The sequence below is a fragment of the Scyliorhinus canicula genome, chromosome 14 (assembly GCF_902713615.1).
Source record: "Scyliorhinus canicula chromosome 14, sScyCan1.1, whole genome shotgun sequence".
NCBI lineage: Eukaryota > Metazoa > Chordata > Chondrichthyes > Carcharhiniformes > Scyliorhinidae > Scyliorhinus > Scyliorhinus canicula.
This window is the reverse complement of record NC_052159.1, coordinates 122,289,028-122,308,773: the sequence shown is the minus strand read 5'-3', so window position 1 is coordinate 122,308,773 and position 19,746 is coordinate 122,289,028. Positions and strand designations below refer to the sequence as shown.

Sequence of the window (19,746 nt, the reverse complement as noted above, 5' to 3'; positions counted from 1 at the left end):
ACATGTTTTTAAGGTAAAGATAGATAGTTTTTTGAAGAATAAAGGGATTAAGGGTTATGGTGTTTGGGCCGGAAAGTGGAGCTGAGTCCACAAAAGATCAGCCATGATCTAATTGAATGGCGGAGCAGGCTCGAGGGGCCAGATGGCCTACTCCTGCTCCTAGTTATGTACCATGTGTTATTAAATAAGATGATAATCTGGTGCTCCCTTACTGGAATAGTGAAACACCAAAACATGCTTCATAATGCAGAGAATCAGAGTAATTGCAACGCAGAAGAAAGCCATTTGGCCCATCAAATCCATATCAGCTCTCTGTGGAACAATCCAGTCAGTCTAATTATCCAGCTCTATCTCTGGTTGAAGAATCCCGCCGGCTCTGTTGGCGAGATCCCCACTGCTACCTAACTACATTCGGCATTTTTCTGGGCCCTGAGGAGTTTCTCACTGGTTTAGCCCATACTTTGGGCCTGATCTAACCAAATGGGAACAGTGTCCTCCAATGGTCCACGTTTGTGTGGACCAGTACTGAACGGTATGTAGCTGGGGACTCTCTGAGGAAGCCGTTAGATACCAGGAGGCCGATAGATCCTGGATGAGTATGTCATAGTAGGTTTAAAACCTACTTAGGCATGCATGGCTTGGTTACAACCACGGTGAGCGGTGTCCTGATCGTGCTGCCTCACGAGGACCGGGTAGATCTCGCGAGGGGTACCAGCCAGTAAGCCCGCGGGAGGCTTCCCCTGGTGTCCAATGGCCTCGCTGCGCTCCCGGTATGTGCTCCATATCTGAATGTTCCCTCAGGATGACACCCTCAGGGCTTGAGATTAAAAGGAGGTTTCAAATTCAGTCGTATAGGTGTTACAGGCTTTGATGACCAGATTTGAGTGCTAAAGAACATTTACTGCATACAAAGTCTTCTCTAGTTTTATCCCGAGTGGCAGTAGTTCTTTAAAAATATCTTCATTAATGTTTTCATCCCTTATTGCCGAGGCACTACAAAGACAAGATACTGGACATCCGGTGGCTACCATGGAGTGAGCAGTCGCACATTTAGTAGCTCCCATTCATGGTGGTCTTTTTGTGGCCTTTATGCCGGATTGTTGCAGGAATTTTGTAGAGGAAAGGTGTAGAAGAACAGAAGAAAGGGATGCCTAGTTTATGGAGCTGTGGTCCAGAAGTAATCGGAAAAGAATGAACCAGATGGTGGTGGCGAGTGAGGAGCGGACACTGCATGTGGAGATGGCGGACGAATAGGGTCGGACCCCGTCAGCTCGGTGTCGATGGACCAGTTGGTGAACTTCTTAAATGATAAGTTCACAGAACAACAGAAGGAGATTGTGGAGGACCTGGCACCGGCGGTGGACTTGATTAAGGCGGTGATTGACCTCGTGGAGACGAGACTGGCAGCCCAGGGACAGGCGATCCAGAGGTTGGAAGAGCAGGCGGGGGGGGGGGAGCAGGAGGAACAGTCCACCTCGATGGCAGTAGAGATTGGGATGCTGCGTGACCAGCAGAAGAGACTGCTGGAGAAAGTGGAGTACCTGGAAAATCGTTCTCGGAGGCAGAGCATTCGGATCGTGGATCTACCAGACGGAATTGAAAGATCGGATGCTGGGGTGTATGTGGGGAAGATGTTGGAGAAGCTGCTTGGGGAAGGTGCATTTGATCGACCTTTGGAGGTGGATCAGGCTCACAGGGCACTGATGCACAAGCCCCAGGGGGGTGAGCCACCAAGGGCAATGGTGGTGCGATTACATCGGTTCCTGGACAAGGAACGCATCATGAGGTGCGCTAGGCAGACGAGGCTCGCTAGGCAGACGAGACGATGTACGTGGGAAGATGTCGAGATTTGGGTTTCCCAAGACCTGGGAGCAGATCGCGAAGAAGAGGGCAAGCTTTAATAATGATGTGGAAATGCCGGCGTTGGACTGGGGTGAGCACAGTAAGAAGTCTTACAACACCAGGTTAAAGTCCAACATGTTTGTTTCAGACACTAGCTTTCGGAGCACTGCTCCTTCCTCAGGTGAAATCACCAGGTTAAATTTCACCTGAGGTAGGAGCAGTGCTCCGAAAGCTAGTGTTTGAAACAAACATGTTGGAGCTTTAATAAGGTCAAGTTGGCCCTGTACAAGAAGGGCAAGGGCGCAGTAGAGGAGACTGAGGGTGATGCCGTTCAAAGTGGTGGGAAGGAGTTTTAGGTACCTGGGGATTCAGGTGGCAAGGGACTGGGGCCAGCTTCATAAACTAAATTTGGGCAGGGTGATTGAGCAAATGAAAGGGGACTTCCGTAGGTGGGACGTGCTCCCGCTGTCATTGGTGGGGAGGGTACAGACTGTGAAGGTGACAGTCCTCCCGAGATTGAAACATGTACAGCAGTGTCTTCCAATCTTCATCCTCAAGACATTTTTTAGGGAGATGAATGCGGTGATCTCGGGTTTTATATGGGCCGGGAGAGCCCTGCGGGTGAAGAAGGTCCTTCTTGAATGGGGGCGCGGGGAGGGAGGCTTGGCCCTTCCAAACTTTCTGAACTACTACTGGGCGGCCAATACTTCGATGGTTAGAAATTGGGAGTGGGGGAGGGGTCGGTCTGGGAGCGAGTGGAGGTGGCATCTTGCAAGGGCACGAATCTGGAGACTCTGTTAACGGCACCTCTGCCATTCTCGCCAGCTCGGTACTCCACAAGCCCAGTGGTAGTGGCAGCCCTGAGAGTGTGGGGGCAATGAAGGCAGCACAGGAGACTGGAGGAGACATCAGCGGGTCACCGATTTGTGTTAATCATTGGTTCGCTCCGGGGGGGCTGGACGGGGGCTTTAGGAGGTGGCAGCGGGCAGGGATTGAGAGATTTGGGGATCTCTTCATTGAGGAGGGTTTCCCGCGCCTGGAGGAGCGAGAGGAGGAGTTTGAGTTGCTGTGTGGGAACGGATTTCAGTACCTGCAGGTACGGGTCTTTGTCCGGAGGCAGGTTCCAAGCTTCCCTCGCCTCCCCCTAAGGGGGTTACAGGATAAGGTGATATCTAAAACAGGGGTTGGGGAGGGGATGGTCTCGGAAATATATAAGGAATTGATGGAGTGGGAAGAGGTCCCAATTGGGGAAGTGAAGAGGAAGTGGGAGGACGAGTTGGGAGGGGAGTTGGAAGTCGGGCTGTGGGAGAGGCCCTGAGGAGAGTCAACGCATCATCGTTGTGTGTCAGGTTCAGCCTGATCCAATTCAAGGTGGTCCACAGGACTGATATGACTGAGGCCCGGATGAGTAGGTTTTTTAAGGAGGTGGAGGACAGGTGTGGTCAGTGTGGGGCAAGTCCTGTGAACCATGTACATATGTTTTGGGCGTGTCCGAGGCTGAGGGGATTTTGGCAGGGATTGGCAGGGACTCCGAGTCCAGAGATGGCAATATTTGGAGTGCCGCAAGATCTGGGAGCTCGGGGGGGGGGGGGGGGGAGAAAGGCCAACGTTTTGGCCTTTGACTCCCTGGTGGCCCGGAGACGGATTTTGCTGGGATGGAGGAACTCGGAGCCTCCAAAGTAAGGCTTGTGGGTCAGTGACATGGCGGGGCTTCTCAGGCTACAGAAGATTAAGTTCACCTTAGGGGTTCAATACAGGGGTTCGCTCGCCAGTGCCAGCCGTTCATCGACTTCTTGAAGGAAAACTGATCATCAACAGGAGGGGGTGGGCAGGGAATCTAATATATGGGTAACGAAAGAGAAAATGCTGGAAAATCTCAGCATAGAACATAGAACATAGAACAGTACAGCACAGAACAGGCCCTTCGGCCCTCGATGTTGTGCCGAGCAATGATCACCCTACTCAAACCCACGTATCCACCCTATACCCGTAACCCAACAACCCCCCCCTTAACCTTACTTTTTAGGACACTACGGGCAATTTAGCATGGCCAATCCACCTAACCAGCACATCTTTGGACTGTGGGAGGAAACCGGAGCACCCGGAGGAAACCCATGCACACACGGGGAGGACGTGCAGACTCCACACAGACAGTGACCCAGCCGGGAATCGAACCTGGGACCCTGGAGCTGTGAAGCATTTATGCTAACCACCATGCTACCGTTCTGCAGGTCTGGCAGCATCTGTAGGGAGTGAAAAGAGCTAACGTTTACAGTCCGATGACTCTTTGTTAAAGCCAAGAAGTACTGCTCTTCTCTCCGACAGGCTGCCACCTATCTAATAAATGGGTAGATAGGAGTCAGGCCGGGGGGGTGGTATGTTATTGTGGGGTTTTTGCATGTGTCGGACCGCTCTGTTGTTCAGAGTTCAGAATGTTAAAATTATAAATGACTCAATAAAATATTTTCTAAACAAAAAGACAAAATACTGGTGTGAACTTGAGGATAGTTATACAACTTACATTATTGATTTGAAAATAAGTACGAAAAGAGCTATAATTAATGTTCATATGTAACAAACGGGTGAAGGATATACAAGATCTGCTGATTTTTCATATACAATCATACCTCTTTGGCTATCTTGATCAGAGCAGTTGCTTCAGCCTTGCCCAAGTGTTGCACCATCTTGTAGAATAAACTATCTTTGTTCTCAAGAAGAACGTAGGGTTCTGCGTATTCTGCAACTCTTCCTGCATCCAGTACCTATAGTTAACATTTTAAATAGAAAAATGCTCAACTTGCATCGTTCACCAAAAGATTCTTCATTTCCAAACTGTGCTTTTGGGTTCGAGAGACTATTAAAACCAGGAAGTGACGCATAGCATGAGTAAGGGCAAGATAGAATGCTGAATTCCTGCCCACCTCGGCAAAACGTTGGGGGTCTGGTAGCAGCGTTAATTACTTTAAGGTGAGACTTCGACTCCTATCTCGGGAGGAAGGTCTGTCATCGTGATCTGCTGGCCAATCGGATGTTGGGCGGTTCTGTAGACCCAACAGTGTCAGATGGGCAGAGTGGTCACTGTGGGGAATACAGACATTCTTCCCATGCTGGAGAGGTAAGCCTGAGGTCAGGGGTCTCAGTGAAGGGTTGGGTGAGGCTGGATGCAGAGTTAATGGGGAAATAAACCTGGTGGGTGGGTGGGGGGGTGTTCCTCTGATGGGCCTTGGGGACCCGCAAAGAAGGTCCCCCTGCCTTTCTCAACACCAACCTACACACCTAAAAGTGTCAAGCTTCCTTCCTTCCTCCTCCACACATAACCCTGGCAGAAACACTGGTGATGGCACGGTGAGGCTCGCGTAGTCATTGATTGGTCACTTATGGGCCTTAATAGGCCCAAGGCCAGGTGACGCCTTCCCTGACCCCAGTAAAATTTCAGACAGTTCGGGTGCGTGTGGGTAGATGGTGGGAAGACCACCAGCTGGATCTTAAGTGCCACTTGCCTTCAAACACACCTGCGGTGAGAGTATAAAATCCTCCCGAGACTCAAAAATTGAATATTTTTGGTAATTGTTTTTTGAATGCTATTTAATTTATTTTGGGAGGCTGGACCTGATCTGATGTGCACTCAAACATAGCATGTTCCAGTTGATTTACACAGTTGGTTCATCAATGGCACACACTGTTACAAATTAGTAATTAATCTTGTGGCATGGCCGTGAGGTTTGCCAGTGTCACACAGGAGGGTTTAAACTACTATTGAAGGGGGGTGGGTACCGGAGCAATTGATCAGACGGTGAAAAAATTGAGGGAGAACTAGGAAATAGGGCCACCATGGCTCTGAGGAAGAGCAGACAGGGAGATGTTGCTGCAAACAGCGGGTCTGGTGGCCTGAAGTGCAGTGTTTTAATGCAAAAAGTATAACAGGTAAGGCAGATGAACTTGGAGCTTGGAGTAGTACTTGGAACTATGATGTTGTTGCCATTACAGAGACCTGGTTGAGGGAAGGACAGGATTGGCAGCTAAACATTCCAGGATTTAGAAATATCAAGTGGAATAGAGGAGGAGGTAAAAGGGGTGGAGGAGTTGCGCTACTGGATAGGGAGAATATCACAGCTGTACTGCGGGAGGACACCTCAGAGCGCAGCGAGGCTATATGGGTAGAGATCAGGAATAAGAAAGGTGCAGTCACAATGTTGGGGTTTACTACAGGCCTCCCAACAGCCAGCGGGAGATAGGGGAGCAGATAGGCAGACAGATTTTGGAAAGGAGTAAAAGCAACAGGGTTGTTGTGATGGGGGACTTTAACTTCCCCAATATTGACTGGGACTCACTTCGTGCTAGGGGCTTGGACGGGGCAGAGTTTGTAAGGAGCATCCAGGAGGGCTTCTTAAAACAATATGTAGATAGTCCAACTAGGGAAGGGGCTGTACTGGACCTGGTAATGGGGAATGAGCCCGGCCAGTAGGGGAGCATTTCGGGAACAGTGACCACAATTCACTAAGTTTTTTAAAGTGCTCGTGGACAAGGATAAGAGTGGTCGAAGGGAGAATGTGCTAAATTGGGGGAAGGCTAATTATAAAAATAATAGGCGGGAACTGAAGAACATAGATTGGGGGCGGATGTTTGAGGGTAAATCAACATCTGACATGTGGGAGGCTTTCACATGTCAGTTGAAAGGAATTAAGGACCAGCATGTTCCTGAGAGGAAGAAGGATAAATATGGCAAATTTCGGGAACCTTGCATAACGAGAGAAATTGTCGGCCTCGTCAAAAAGGAAAAGGAGGCATTTGTCAGGGCGAGAAGGCTGGGAACAGACAAAGCCTGTGTGGAATATAAGGAAAGTAGGAAGGAACTTAAGCAAGGAGTCACGAGGGCTGAATGGGGTCACAAAAAGTCATTGGCAAATAGGGTTAAGGAAAATCCCAAGGCTTTTTACATGTACATAAAAAGCAAGAGGGTAGCCAGGGAAACACTTGGCCCACTGAAGGACAGGGGAGGGAATCTATGTGTGGAGTTAGAGGAAATGGACGAGGTACTAAATTAATACTTTGCATCAGTATTCACCAAAGAGAAGGATTAGTGGATGCTGAGTCGGGAGAAGGGTGTGGGTCACATTGAGATCCAAAAAGACAAAGTGTTGGGCGTGTTGAAAAATATTAAGCTGCATAAGTCCCCAGGGCCAGATGGGATCTACCCCAGAATACTGAAGGAGGCAAGAGAGGAAATTGCTGAAGACTTGACAGAAATCTTTGGATATTCACTGTCTTCAGGTGATGTCCCGGAGGACTGGAGAATCGCCAATGTTATTCCTTTGTTTAAGAAGGGTAGCAAGGATAATCCGGGGAACTACAGGCCGGTGAGCCTTACGTCAGTGGTAGGGAAATTACTGGAGAGAATTCTTCAAGACAGGATCTACTCCCATTTGGAAGCAAGGGGTCGTATTAGCGAGAGGCAGCACGGTTTTGTGACGGGGAGGTCGTGTCTCACTAACTTGATAGAGATTTTTGAGGAGGTCACAAAGATGATTGATGCAGGTAGGGCAGTGGATGTTGTCTATATGGACTTCAGTACAGCCTTTTACAAGATCCCTCATGGCAGACTGGTACAAAAGGTGAAGTCACAGGAGATCAGAGGTGAGCTGGCAAGATGGATAAAGAACTGATTAGGTCATAGAAGGCAGAGAGTAGCAATGGAAGGGTGCTTTTCTAATTGGAGGGCTGTAACTAGTGGTGTTCCGCAGGGATCAGTGCTGGGACCTTTGCTGTTCATAGTATATATAAATGATTTGGAGGAAAATGTAACTGGTCTAAATAGTAAGTTTGTGGACGACACAAAGGTTGGAGGAATTGCTGATAGCGAAGAGGACTGTCAGAGGATACAGCAGGATTTAGATCGTTTGGAGACTTGGGCAGCGAGATGGCAGATGGAGTTTAATCCGGACAAATGTGAGGTAATGCATTATGGAAGGCCTAATACAGGTAGGGAATATACAGTGAATGGTAGAACCCTCAATAGTATTGACATTCAGAGAGATCTTGGTGTACAGATCCACAGGTCACTGAAAGGGGCAACACAAGTGGAGAAGGTAGTCAAGAAGGCATATGGCATGCTTAAGGCAAGCATTGGCCGGGGCATTGAGTATAAAAATTGGCAAGTCATGTTGCAGTTGTATAGAACCTTAGTTAGGCCACACGGAGTATCGTGCTAAATTCTGGTCACCACACTACCAGAAAGATGTGGTGGGTTTAGAGAGGGTGCAGAAGAGATTTACCAGGATTTGCCTGGTATGGAGGGCATTAGCTATGAGGAGAGGTTGAATAAACTTGGTTTGTTCTCAGTGGAACGACGGAGGTTGAGGGGCGGCCTGATAGAGGTCGACAAAATTATGAGCAGCATAGACAGAGTGGATATTCAGATAATTTTTCCCAGGGTAGAGGGATCAATTACTAGGAGGCATAGGTTTAAGGTGCGAGGGGCAAGGTTTAGAGGAGATGTACGAGGCAAGTTTTTTCCAGAGAGGGTAGTGGGTGCCTGGAACTCGCTGCCGGGGTGGTGGAAGCAGGGACGATAGTGACATTTAAGGGGCATCTTGACAAATACATGAATAGGATGGGAATAGAGGAATATGGACCCCGGAAGTGTAGATTTTAGTTTAGACGGGCAGCATGGTCAGTGCAGGCTTGGAGGGCCGAAGAGCCTGTTCCTGTGCTGTACGTTTCTTTGTTCTTTGTATGGTCCTCAGGGAGTCAGAGTGTTTTATTTTAAGAACGTGCATATGCCAAATGATTGGCTGTGGTAGGAGAGACAGCTTTGCTTGTAAACACAATTGGTCTTTAAGATTTAAGAGGCGAGTGGGACGGTAAATGAGTATTCATAGTCATTCAGGACAAAAACAGACCCTTAGGCCCACCGTGTCTATGCCGACCATCAAATACCAAGCTATATTAAGTACGCTCTTTCCAAGGGCCGGTGCAGACTCGATGGGCCAAATGGCCTCCTTCTGCACTGTTTGATTATATGACTCTATATTAATCACATTGATCTGCACTTGGTCCATAGCCTACTATGCCTTGGCAATTTAAGTGCACATCAAGATGCTTCCTGAATGTTGCCTCCACCACCCTCAGTCTGCACGTCCTCCCCGTGTGTGCGTGGGTTTCCTCCGGGTGCTCCGGTTTCCTCCCACAGTCCAAAGATGTGCGGGTTAGGTGGATTGGCCATGCTAAATTGCCCGTAGTGTCCTAAAAAGTAAGGTTAAGGGGGGGTTGTTGGGTTACGGGTATAGGGTGGATACGTGGGTTTGCGTAGGGCGATCATTGCTCGGCACAACATCGAGGGCCGAAGGGCCTGTTCTGTGCTGTACTGTTCTATGTTCTATGTCAGGCAGTGTGTTCCATATTTCCATAACCCTCTGGGTGAAAAAAATTCACGCAATTCCAAAACACTCTCGCCTAGCCAAGCAGCACTCACAGTGCATAAAGCAGCACTGATGTTGCCTCCTTTTCATGGTCGTCAAAAACCATGCTTTTGATACTGGATTACTGAACATTAACCAGCTTCAGCTGACAGTGACTCAACTGACTCGTTTCAGAAATGCAACTGAACTTACACCCAATGATTGGCGGGTTGGATCAAGGAAAACCCCAAGGCCTTTTACACATATATGAGAAATATGAGAATGACTAGAGCGAGGGTAGGTCTAATCAAGGACAGTAGCGGGAGATCATGTATCGAGTCTGAAGAGATATGAGAGGTCTTGAACGAGTACTTTTATTCAGTATATACGAATGAGAGGGGCCACATTGTTGGAGAGGACAGTGTGAAACAGACTGGTAAGCTTGTTAGGAAGGAAGATGTGTTGGGCATTTTGAAAAACTTGAGGATAGACAAGTCCCCCGGGCCTGACGGGATATATCCAAGGATTCTATGGGAAGCAAGAGATGAAACTGCAGAGCCGGTGGCAATGATCTTTTCGTCCTCACTATCAACAGGGGTGGTACCAGGGGATTGGAGAGTGGTGAATGTCGTGCCCCTGTTCAAAAAAGGGAATTGGGATAATCCTGGGAATTACAGTCCAGTTAGTCTTACTTCGGTGGTAGGCAAAGTAATGGAAAGGGTACTGAGGGATAGGATTTCTGAGCATCTGGAAAGACACTGCTTGATTAGGGACAATCAGCACAGATTTGTGAGGGGTAGGTCTTGCCTCACAAGTCTTATTGAATTCTTTGAGGAGGTGACCAAGCATGTGGATGAAGGTAAAGCAGTGGATGTTGAGTACATGGATTTTATCCATGTAAGGCATTTGATAAGGTTCCCCATGGTAGGCTTATGCAGAAAGTAAGGAGGCATGGGATAGTGGGGCATTTGGCCAGTTGGATAACAAACTGGCTAACCGAAAGAAGACAGAGAGTGGTGGTGGATGGCAAATATTCAGCCTGGAGCCCAGTTACCAGTGGCGTACCACAGGGATCAGTTCTGGGTCCTCTGCTGTTTGTAATTTTCATTAATGACTTGGATGAGGGAGTTGAAGGGTGGGTCAGTAAATTTGCGGATGATACAAAGATTGGTGGGGTTGTGGATAGTGAGGAGGGCTGTTGTCGGCTGCAAAGAGACATAGATAGGATGCAGAGCTGGGCTGAGAAGTGGCAGATGGAGTTTAACCCTGAGAGAAGGATGACAAGTGACTTGATAGAGGTTTATAAGATGATCGGGGAATAGATAGAGTAGACAGTCTGAGACCTTTTCCTCAGGTGGAACAAACCATTACAAGGGGACACAAATTTAAGGTGAATGGTGGAAGATATAGGGGGATGTCAGAGGTAGGTTCTTTACCCAGAGAGTAGTGGGGGCATGGAATGGACTGCCTGTGGAAGTAGTTGAGTCGGAAACATTTGGGATCTTCAAGCGGCTATTGGATAGGTACATGGATTACGGTAGAATGCTGGGGTGTAGACTGATTTGTTTTAAATCTAGGACAAAGGTTCGGCACAACATCGTGGGCCGAAGGGCCTGTTTTGTGCTGTATTTTTCTATGTTCTATGTTCAATCAAAAATAGTAGCTTTTAATTACTGGATTAATGAACTAATTTAGCTTGAAAGTAGCCCTGAAATTATTATTGTTTAAATTAAATTAGAGTACCCAATTAATTTTTCTAATTAAGGAGCAATTTAGCATGGCCAATCCACCTACCACGTTGTGGGGGGGGGGGGGGGTGGAACCCACGCAAACAAAGCTGAAAAATAATCAGCGTTTGGGTGCGTTTAGCGACTGGAACCCGAAAAACATCCTTCTATCCAACGGCACTTTGCTGTTTTTTTTACCACGGTGGGGAACATCCCGTCAAGGCTGCACTTGCATCATTTCCTGCACTGACAAGCTCAGCTTGCCTGTGCAGGAAGAGTACTCGTGGATGTGGGCGCCATTTTTAAAGGCAGCCCCAATCTTTCGACCCCACTCAGCATCCCCACTGCAGCGTCCAGACCCCCCCGCTGCACCCAACTTAGCTCGTCCAGGGTCCTCGACCACCCCATCACCTCACAAGGGCAAGGCATCCCGGGACTGATCCCTGGCAAGTGCAGCCTGGCACCCGGGCAACTTAGCAGTGCCAAGGTGCCAGGCTGGCAGTTGCAAGATGCCCGGGCGCCAATGGGAGTTCCAGGTTACCACGCTGCCCAGAACCCGACCACTCGAGGGTCTCCAATGGCCTGGAAGACCCCGCATGTGCCGCCACAACTGCTCCACGTTTGTGCGGACCAATACTAAACGCCGCTCGGTTGAGGCTGTTAATTCCTGGACTCGGTGGAATACAGCACAGACATATGGGCTAAATGGTGAGGGCAAGGTCCAGATCGTGATGTCTCGTGAAGTTCTTGAGACATCTGGCAAGATTCAAGATGTCTCAAGCATTGCAAATCTATTAAGGGGCTTCTCGCGACATTCACCGGCCTCACTGCGACACCAAGTTGGGTGTGACGAAGCCAGCAAATCATGCCCATAGATGTCAAGCAGTTGCAGAGGAGAAGAACAGCATTTAGAGAGAAAAGTTCTTCTTCATGATAGAATGAATAACAGGTTATTGTTCTCATAACAGATGTCTTTTTCACATTTCAGAAACAAAGGCAATCAAATGAACAAATGTAATGCATGTGATTTACCCATGAAGATCAAGTTACAGCTCATTCTTTGATTCATTAAAGGTTAGGGTGCATGTCCCAACACTTTAGGCAACATAAATAAGTGTAAAAATTCCCCTGCAATGGCTTAAGTTAGCAACTGCATTAACTGGTTTTAATTATTTGCACTTTTAACTCCCATGCTACACTTCATTACCACACAATTGTCAGTCATTTTTTTCAGCTTTTGAAAACTCCACAATGTCAACAGGACAAAGAGCACAGCTGCAACTGGGGAAGTTCCTTCACATTGTGAACTACTTAAAAAAAAAACCCAGATTATTGCATGTTTACTTCAATAAAACATTAAATTAGATTGCTCCTGCAAACATTTGCCTGCAGCATCAGTGAAAGCATTAAAATTACAATTGGAAGCAGAGGCCAAGTGTTTAAAAATAAATCTGAAAATTTGTATTTGTTGTGTGTTCACTTTGTGCAATGAAGCACCAAGTTAAGTTAAAAATGAAGTTAAATTTGTTTCGGAGGATGTGAAACAAAAGAAGAAGAAAATAAGTACCTTAACCTGCAGGCACAATTATACTTTCAGGAAGAGGTAAGGAAAGCTGTTTTTACATTGCCCTTCAGCCTCTACCTCAATTGCAGGTTTTGTGCGGCAAGCAGTATCAAAATAACTGGCCAGATTGTTTTTAAAAAAGATTCGCAGTGCAGAGGACCAGCATATCTGTGGGCAGTAAAAGTACTTGTCTGGCAGTGTAATTGGTAGCATCTCAATGCCATTATTATTTCATACACAAGGACCAAAATGTCACAATTGCACAGATTGAATGTGAGCCCCAAGTGCAACAAATAGGGAGAATCTATCCACATCCAAATGCATGATAATGACAAATGTAACTAAGATCCAGGCTTATAATGGGAACTAAAAGGAAGTTTGTGCTATTGCACCTTACCAGAATTCTATCACTGTCAATGATAGTATTAAGCCGATGTGCAATTGTCAGAACCGTACATTGTTCAAATTTCTCTCGAATTGTCTTCTGTATTAATTCATCCGTTCTTAAAGAAAGAGAAAAAGGGAAGTGATGCAGTGGAAATCTGAATCTGGCATTTAGTGTTTATAGATCAAGAGAGTGACAAACCCCCACTTTGTACATTACCTTTTCAAGTCATGTAAATGGAAACTTTTGATTGCAGCCAAAAGCAATGGTTATTGATAACAGTACACTGCACATGATTCCGTACCACTTTGGACTTTTAAATTCAGAAACACATAACACAGAAAGACTAAGTGGTTCATTCCAACATTTGGACTAGTTGTATTTTTTAATGGAGAATTGCTGCATGCCAGTCATTGGGCGTGACAGCTAGCCGATTACCAATATTAATTTGAAAATGTGATTAATTATGCTCTGTTCTATTCTTATGGGAACCAGGTTTGCAACCTGGGTGCTATCATTTCACTGAAAGCACTGAAATTAAAACCCCTGGAAAAAATTATGCTAAGTGGCTAAGACAAAAGAATACAAGAAATAGGAAAAGGCCTAGGTCATATTTCCCATTGAGCCTGCTCTACCATTCAATATGAGCCTGGCTGATTTTGGGCTTCAACTTCATTTTCCTGCCCACTCCTCATATCCCTCTATTCCCTGGGAGACCAAAAATCTGTCTAGCCCAGCCTTAAATAGAATGTGACCAACAATGCAGCATGCACAACTCTCTGGGTAGAGAATTCCAAAGATTCACAACCCTTTGAGTGAAGTAATTTCTCCTCATCACAGTCCTAATCAATTGACCCCCTATCCTAAGACTGTGCCTCCATCTTTTAGATTCTCTGACTGGTGGAAAAAATCTCTCAGCGTCCACCCAATGGAGGCCATTCAGAATTTTGTAGGTTTTTCAAGAGATGTCCTCTCATTCTTCTAAACTCCAGAGAGTATAGCTTCAAATTACTGAACCTTCCATCATAGGACAACTCACTCATCTCAAGGACCAACTTTGTGAAGATTTGTTGTTCAATGAAAGTATATTCTTCCTTAAATATGGAAACCAAAACTGCACACGGTGTTCAAGACGTGAACACCAAAGCCCTGTACAAGTGAAGTGAGACGTTTTTTATTTCTGTACTCCAATCCCCTTGCATCCCCTTTGCCTTCCCAATTGGTTGTTGTACCTGCATGCTAACGTTCTGTGTTCCTTGTATGAGCATACCTCGTATGAATTTTCTATAGGCCCCCCAAACAGTAACAGAGATGTGGAGGAAAAGATTGCAATGCAGATTTTGGATATGTGCGGTAGTCACAGGGTAGTTGTCATGGGTGACTTTAACTTTCCAAATATTGATTGGAACCACTACAATTCGAATAGTTTGGATGGGGCTGTTTTTATCCAGTGTGTGCAGGAGGGTTTCCTCACCCAATTTGTGGATAGACCGACAAGAGGCAGGGCCACATTGGATTTCGTACTGGGTAATGAACCGGGCCAAGTGTTAGATTTGGTTGTGGGAGAGCACTTTGGAGATCGTGACCACAATTTGGTGACTTTCACTATAGCAATGAAGAGGGATAGGAACATACGGCAGGGCAAGGTTTATAATTGGGGAAGGGTAATTACGATGCGATTAGGCAAGAATTGGGGAGCAGGAGATGGAAACAGGAACTGTCAGGGACAGGCACAATTGAGATGTGGAATTTGTTCAAGGAGCAAATACTGCGTGTCCTTGATATGTATGTCCCTGTCAGGCAGGGAGGAAATGGTCGAGTGAGGGAACCATGGTTTACAAAAGAGGTTGAATGTCTTGCCAAGAGGAAGAAGGGGGCTTAGGGAAGAAGGGATGAGAAAACAAGGTTCAGTTAGTGCACTTGAGGGATACAAGATAGCTAGGAAGGAGCTCAAGAAAGGGCTCAGGAGAGTTAGGAGGGGGCATGAGAAGTCCTTGGCGGGTAGGATGTGAGGAATAAAAGAACAACCAAGGTGAAGTTAGGGCCGGTCAAGGACAGTAGTGGGAATGTGTGCATGGAGTATGAAGATATAGGAGAGCCCCACAATGAATACTTTTCTTCAGTATTCACAAAGGAGAGGGGTCATGTTGTTGAGGAGGATAGTGCGATAGAGGCTGGTGGGCTGGAGTAGATAGATATTCAGAAGGAAGATGTGTTAGAAATTTTGAGAAGCCTGAGGATGGATATGTCCCCTGGGCCTGATGGGATATATCCTAGGATTCTTGGGAGGCGAGGGATGAGATTGTAGAGCCTTTGGCTTTGATTTTATGTCCTCACTGTCTAGAGAAATAGTGCCAGAAGACTGGAGAGAGGCGAATGTTGTCCCCTTGTTCAAGAAAGAGAATAGGTATAACCCTGGGAATTATAGGCCGGTTAGTCTCACTTTGGTCATAGGTAATTTATTGGAAAGGATCCTGAGGGATAGGATTTATGATCATTTGGAAAGATACAGCTTAATCCAGGATAGTCAGCATGGATTTGTGAGTGGTAAGTCTTGCCTCACAAGTTTGATTGTATTCTTTGAGGAGGTAACTAAGTACATAGATGAAGGTAGAGCACTTGATGCCGCATACATGGATTTTAGTAAGGTGTTTGATAAGGTGCCCCATGGTCAGCTCATGCAGAAAGTAAGGAGGCATGGCATAGAGGGAAATTTGGCCGATTGGATCAGTAACTGGCTATCACATAGAAGACAGAAAGTGGTGGTAGATGGTAAATTTTCATCCTGGAGCCCAGTCACCAGCGGTGTACCACAGGGATCAGTACTGGGTCCTCTGCTATTTGTGATTTTTATCAATGACTTGGATGATGGAGTTGAAGGTTGGGTTAGTAAATTTGCTGATGACACCAAGATTGGTGGAGTAGTGGATAATGTGGAGGGCTGTTGTAGGCTGCAAAGAGACATTGATAGGATGCAGACCTGGGCTAAAAAGTGGCAGATGGAGTTTAACCCTGATAAGTGTGAGGTGATTCATTTTGGTCGGACAAATTTGAATACGGATTACAGGGTTAACGGCAGGGTTCTGAAGAATATGCAGAAGCAGAGATGTCTCGGAGTTCAAGTCCATAGATCTCTGAAAGTTGCCACACAAGTGGATAGAGCCGTGAAGAAAGCCAACAGTGTGTTAGCATTTATTAACAGGGGGATTGAGTTTAAGAGCCGTGAGGTTATGCTGCAACTGTACATGACCTTGGTTAGACCACATTTGGAGTATTGTGTGCAGTTCTGGTCACCTCATTATAGGAAGGATGAGGAAGCATTGGAAAGGGTGCAAAGGAGATTAACCAGGATGCTGCCTGGATTGGAGGGTAGGTCTTATGAGGAAAGGTTGAGGGAGCTAGGGCTTTTCTCATTGGAGCGAAGGAGGATGAGAAGTGACTTAATTGAGATGTATAAAATGATGAGAGGGATAGACAGAGTGGACGTTCAGCGACTTTTTCCATGGGGGGGATGTAGCTGTTACAAGGGGGCATAACTATAAGGTTCATGGTGGAAGATATAGGAGGGATGTCAGAGGTAGATTCTTTACTCAGAGAGTGTTTGGGGCTTGGAAAGCACTCCCAGCTATGGTAGTGGAGTTGAACACTTTAGGAACTTTCAAGCGGTTATCAGATAGGCATATGGAGTGCACTAGAATGGTTGGGAGTAAGTTGATTTGATCTTAGTTTCAGACTAGTTCGGCACAACATCGTGGGTCAAAGGGCCTGTACTGTGCTGTACAATTCTATGTTCTATACCCAAGTCCTTTTGAACTTCGACATTTACAAGTTTCACACCTTTTCAAAAATATTCTGTGTTTCTATTTTTACGACCAAAGTGAATTTGAGAACTTGCTGGTATTATGGGCCAGGGTTTAGAGAACTCCAAAGTATATTATGGAGTTCACCTGACCCACAACTTTTGATAGATTTTGGTTATGGCAGCACAAGGGACCACTTTGCAGGTGTGATGCAACAGAGATCTAAAATATTTTTAAACAAACAATGTTTATTCTATGAATCCAGTTAACATTTTATAAATACACAGTAAACATCTTATCAACTATCAAAACTCATACCCCCCCAAAGATACAGTACTCTGTAGGTAACCCATAGTAACTTTCCTAACAACATCCACAAGTCAAAGTTTGCATTCCTTACAGAAACAGGTATTACTTTGAAATCATCAAGTGATCTGGAGACATTCTTTAGCATGCAGAGAGAGACCAAATACAGCTCCTTGGTTTTAATGCAGCTCTTCAACTGAAAAGAAAACTAAAACTCAGCTACAAAACAGCTTCCAGTTCAAAACATAAGTAAAAAGCCGACCCATATCCCTCTATACCTATCCTGCCCATGTTCTGTCTGTTTCTTAAAGGAAAAAAATTGTACCTACCTATACCACTGCCTCTGGCAGCTCATTCCAGATGCTCACCACCCTGTGTGTAAAGAAATTTCCCCTCGGATCTCTTTTGTATCTCTCCCCTCTTACCTTAAACCTATGCCCTCTAGTTCCAGACTCCTCTACCTTTGGGAAAAGGTGTTGAACGATCTACCTTATCTATGAACCTCATTATTTTATAGACCTCTATAAGATCACCCCTAAGCCTTCTACGCTCCAGGGAAAAAAGTCCCAGCCTATCCAGCCTCTCCTTATAGCGCAGACCATCAAGTCCTGGTAGCATCCTCGTAAATCCCTTCTGCACTCTTTCTAGTTGAACAATATCCTTCCTATAATAGGGTGACCAGAACTGAACACAGTATTCCATGTGTGGTCTCACCAATGTCTTGTACAACTTCAACAAGATGTCCCAACTCCTGTATTCAATATTCTGATCATTAAAACCGAGCATGCTGAGTGCTTTCTTCACCACCCTGTCTACCTGTGCCCTGAGATCTCTTTGTTCTGTAACTCTCCGCAACTCCCTACCATTAACTGAGTAGGTCCTGCCCTGATTTGATCTACCAAAATGCATCACCTCACATTTATCCAAATTAAACTTCATTTGCCATTCAACGGCCCACTGGCCCAATTGGTCAAGATCTGGTTGCAATCTTATATAACCTTCTTCACTACCCACTATGCCACCAATTTTGGTGTCATCTGCAAACTTACTAACTATGCCTCCTACATTCTCATCCAAATCATTAATATATGTAACAATTAACAGTGGACCCAGCGCCGATCCATGAGGCACACCGCTGGTCACAGGCCTCCAATTTGAGAAACAACCCTCCACAACCACCCTTTGGCTTATGTCGGCAAGCTAATTTTGTAACTAATTGGCTACCTCACCCCGGATTCCGTGAGATTTAAACTTTTTCAACAACCTATCATGCGGTACTTTGTCACAGGCCTTGCGAAAGTCGATATAGACAACATCGACTGCATTGCCCTCATCTACCTTCTTGGTTACCCCTTCAAAAACTATCAAATTATTTAAACGTAAATGGGTATTTTGAATTCAGGGACTTGGAGCCAATGGCAATTATAAAAACAGGGATGATTGGCAAAGATGTCTTGGCGCAAAATAGGCTACGGGCAATTTTGAATGTGATGTTCAGTACACTTGAAGGATTGAGGATGACAAGTCACAAAGTTCCCCTCCAAGACACACACCATCCTGACTTCAGTGTTACTAGAAGTCTCTATGTACCACTACTGAGAGAGTGACTGCAACACAAGGACTACAGCAGTTCAAGATGAAGCCAGCAGTTAAGGGCAAAAGGAGAAGGGTGTCCTGAGAACAATTGGGAAAAGACAGCAAAGGAAGGTTGCAGATAATCAGGGGACAGATGTTCAGGGTTGAAAAGGGTAGGTTTAGGGTTTATTTCTTTAAATGCAGGACAATCAATCGCTGCAACTAACTGCCAGGAAGGGTGGTCAAATCAGGACATTGGACTCATTCCAGAATGCAAAAGACGCATGACCAGGTTGGTAATTCTCTGGAATCAACTTACAACACTTTGTGACGTATTTACCATCATATGATTAGCAAGATATTACAGTTTTAGTCATTGCACACAATGCATATAACCAGCTGCATCATCAACCACTGATTCCTGCTAATTTTGTCACATGTTGTGCAACATTATGACTTTGGCCTGCAGTGCAATGTCGAGAATGATAGGCACATACCAATGAGTCACGAGGTTGTGAAGTTTTTAAGTGCTTTTAGTTGAAGGCTTGTTTATGGGAAGTATTTTTTATTCCAAGTATGTCCCTATTTTCTAGAGGTTGTTTTGTGAGGCTAGGCTTCAAACTCTGATCGGGAATCAAGCATGCAGGTCAGTATTCCCAACTTTCTAGCACTCCTTTTGAACCTGATTTCCCATCCATATTCTCATTAAGCAAGACTCCACATCCACAGGATAGGCTCCATTATGTACTCATAAAAGTATGATTTCCAGGCAGCATTGCATAGTGGTTAGCACAGCTGCCTCACAATGCCAAGATCCCAGGTTCGGTCCCGGCTCTGGTCACTGTCCGTGTGTGGAGTTTGCACATTCTCCCCGTGTCACAACCCAAAGATGTGCTGGTTAGGTGGATTGGCCACGCTAAATTGCCCCTTAATTGGAAAAAAATAATTGGGTACTCTAAATTTAAATGTGTACGGTTTGGTCAGTCCCTCACACATTCAAACCTGGCAGTCAGTGGCTTGATATTGGCTGCAGATTGCACAGTCACGTTAAGGGAGACATCAGCAGCCTGTAAAAAGGGAATTAGTAACTAAGAAGGTGGCACTCGATGATTTCATTTGGGGGGGGGGGGTGCAAAGAGTCTTGGTAGGT

General features: G+C 45.9%; 1 protein-coding gene across 1 annotated transcript in view; it reads right to left on the bottom strand.

Moving 5' to 3' along the window:
- Positions 1–19,746, bottom strand: part of abcc4 (ATP-binding cassette, sub-family C (CFTR/MRP), member 4) — a 655,673-nt gene that overhangs the window by 47,964 nt on the left and 587,963 nt on the right. The window contains exons 29-30 of the mRNA XM_038817953.1: positions 12,928–13,033; positions 4,470–4,604 (exon numbers count right to left, since the gene is read on the bottom strand). Of these exons, the coding sequence (XP_038673881.1) occupies positions 4,470–4,604; positions 12,928–13,033 (241 nt within the window). The remainder of the gene's footprint in view (positions 1–4,469; positions 4,605–12,927; positions 13,034–19,746) is intronic.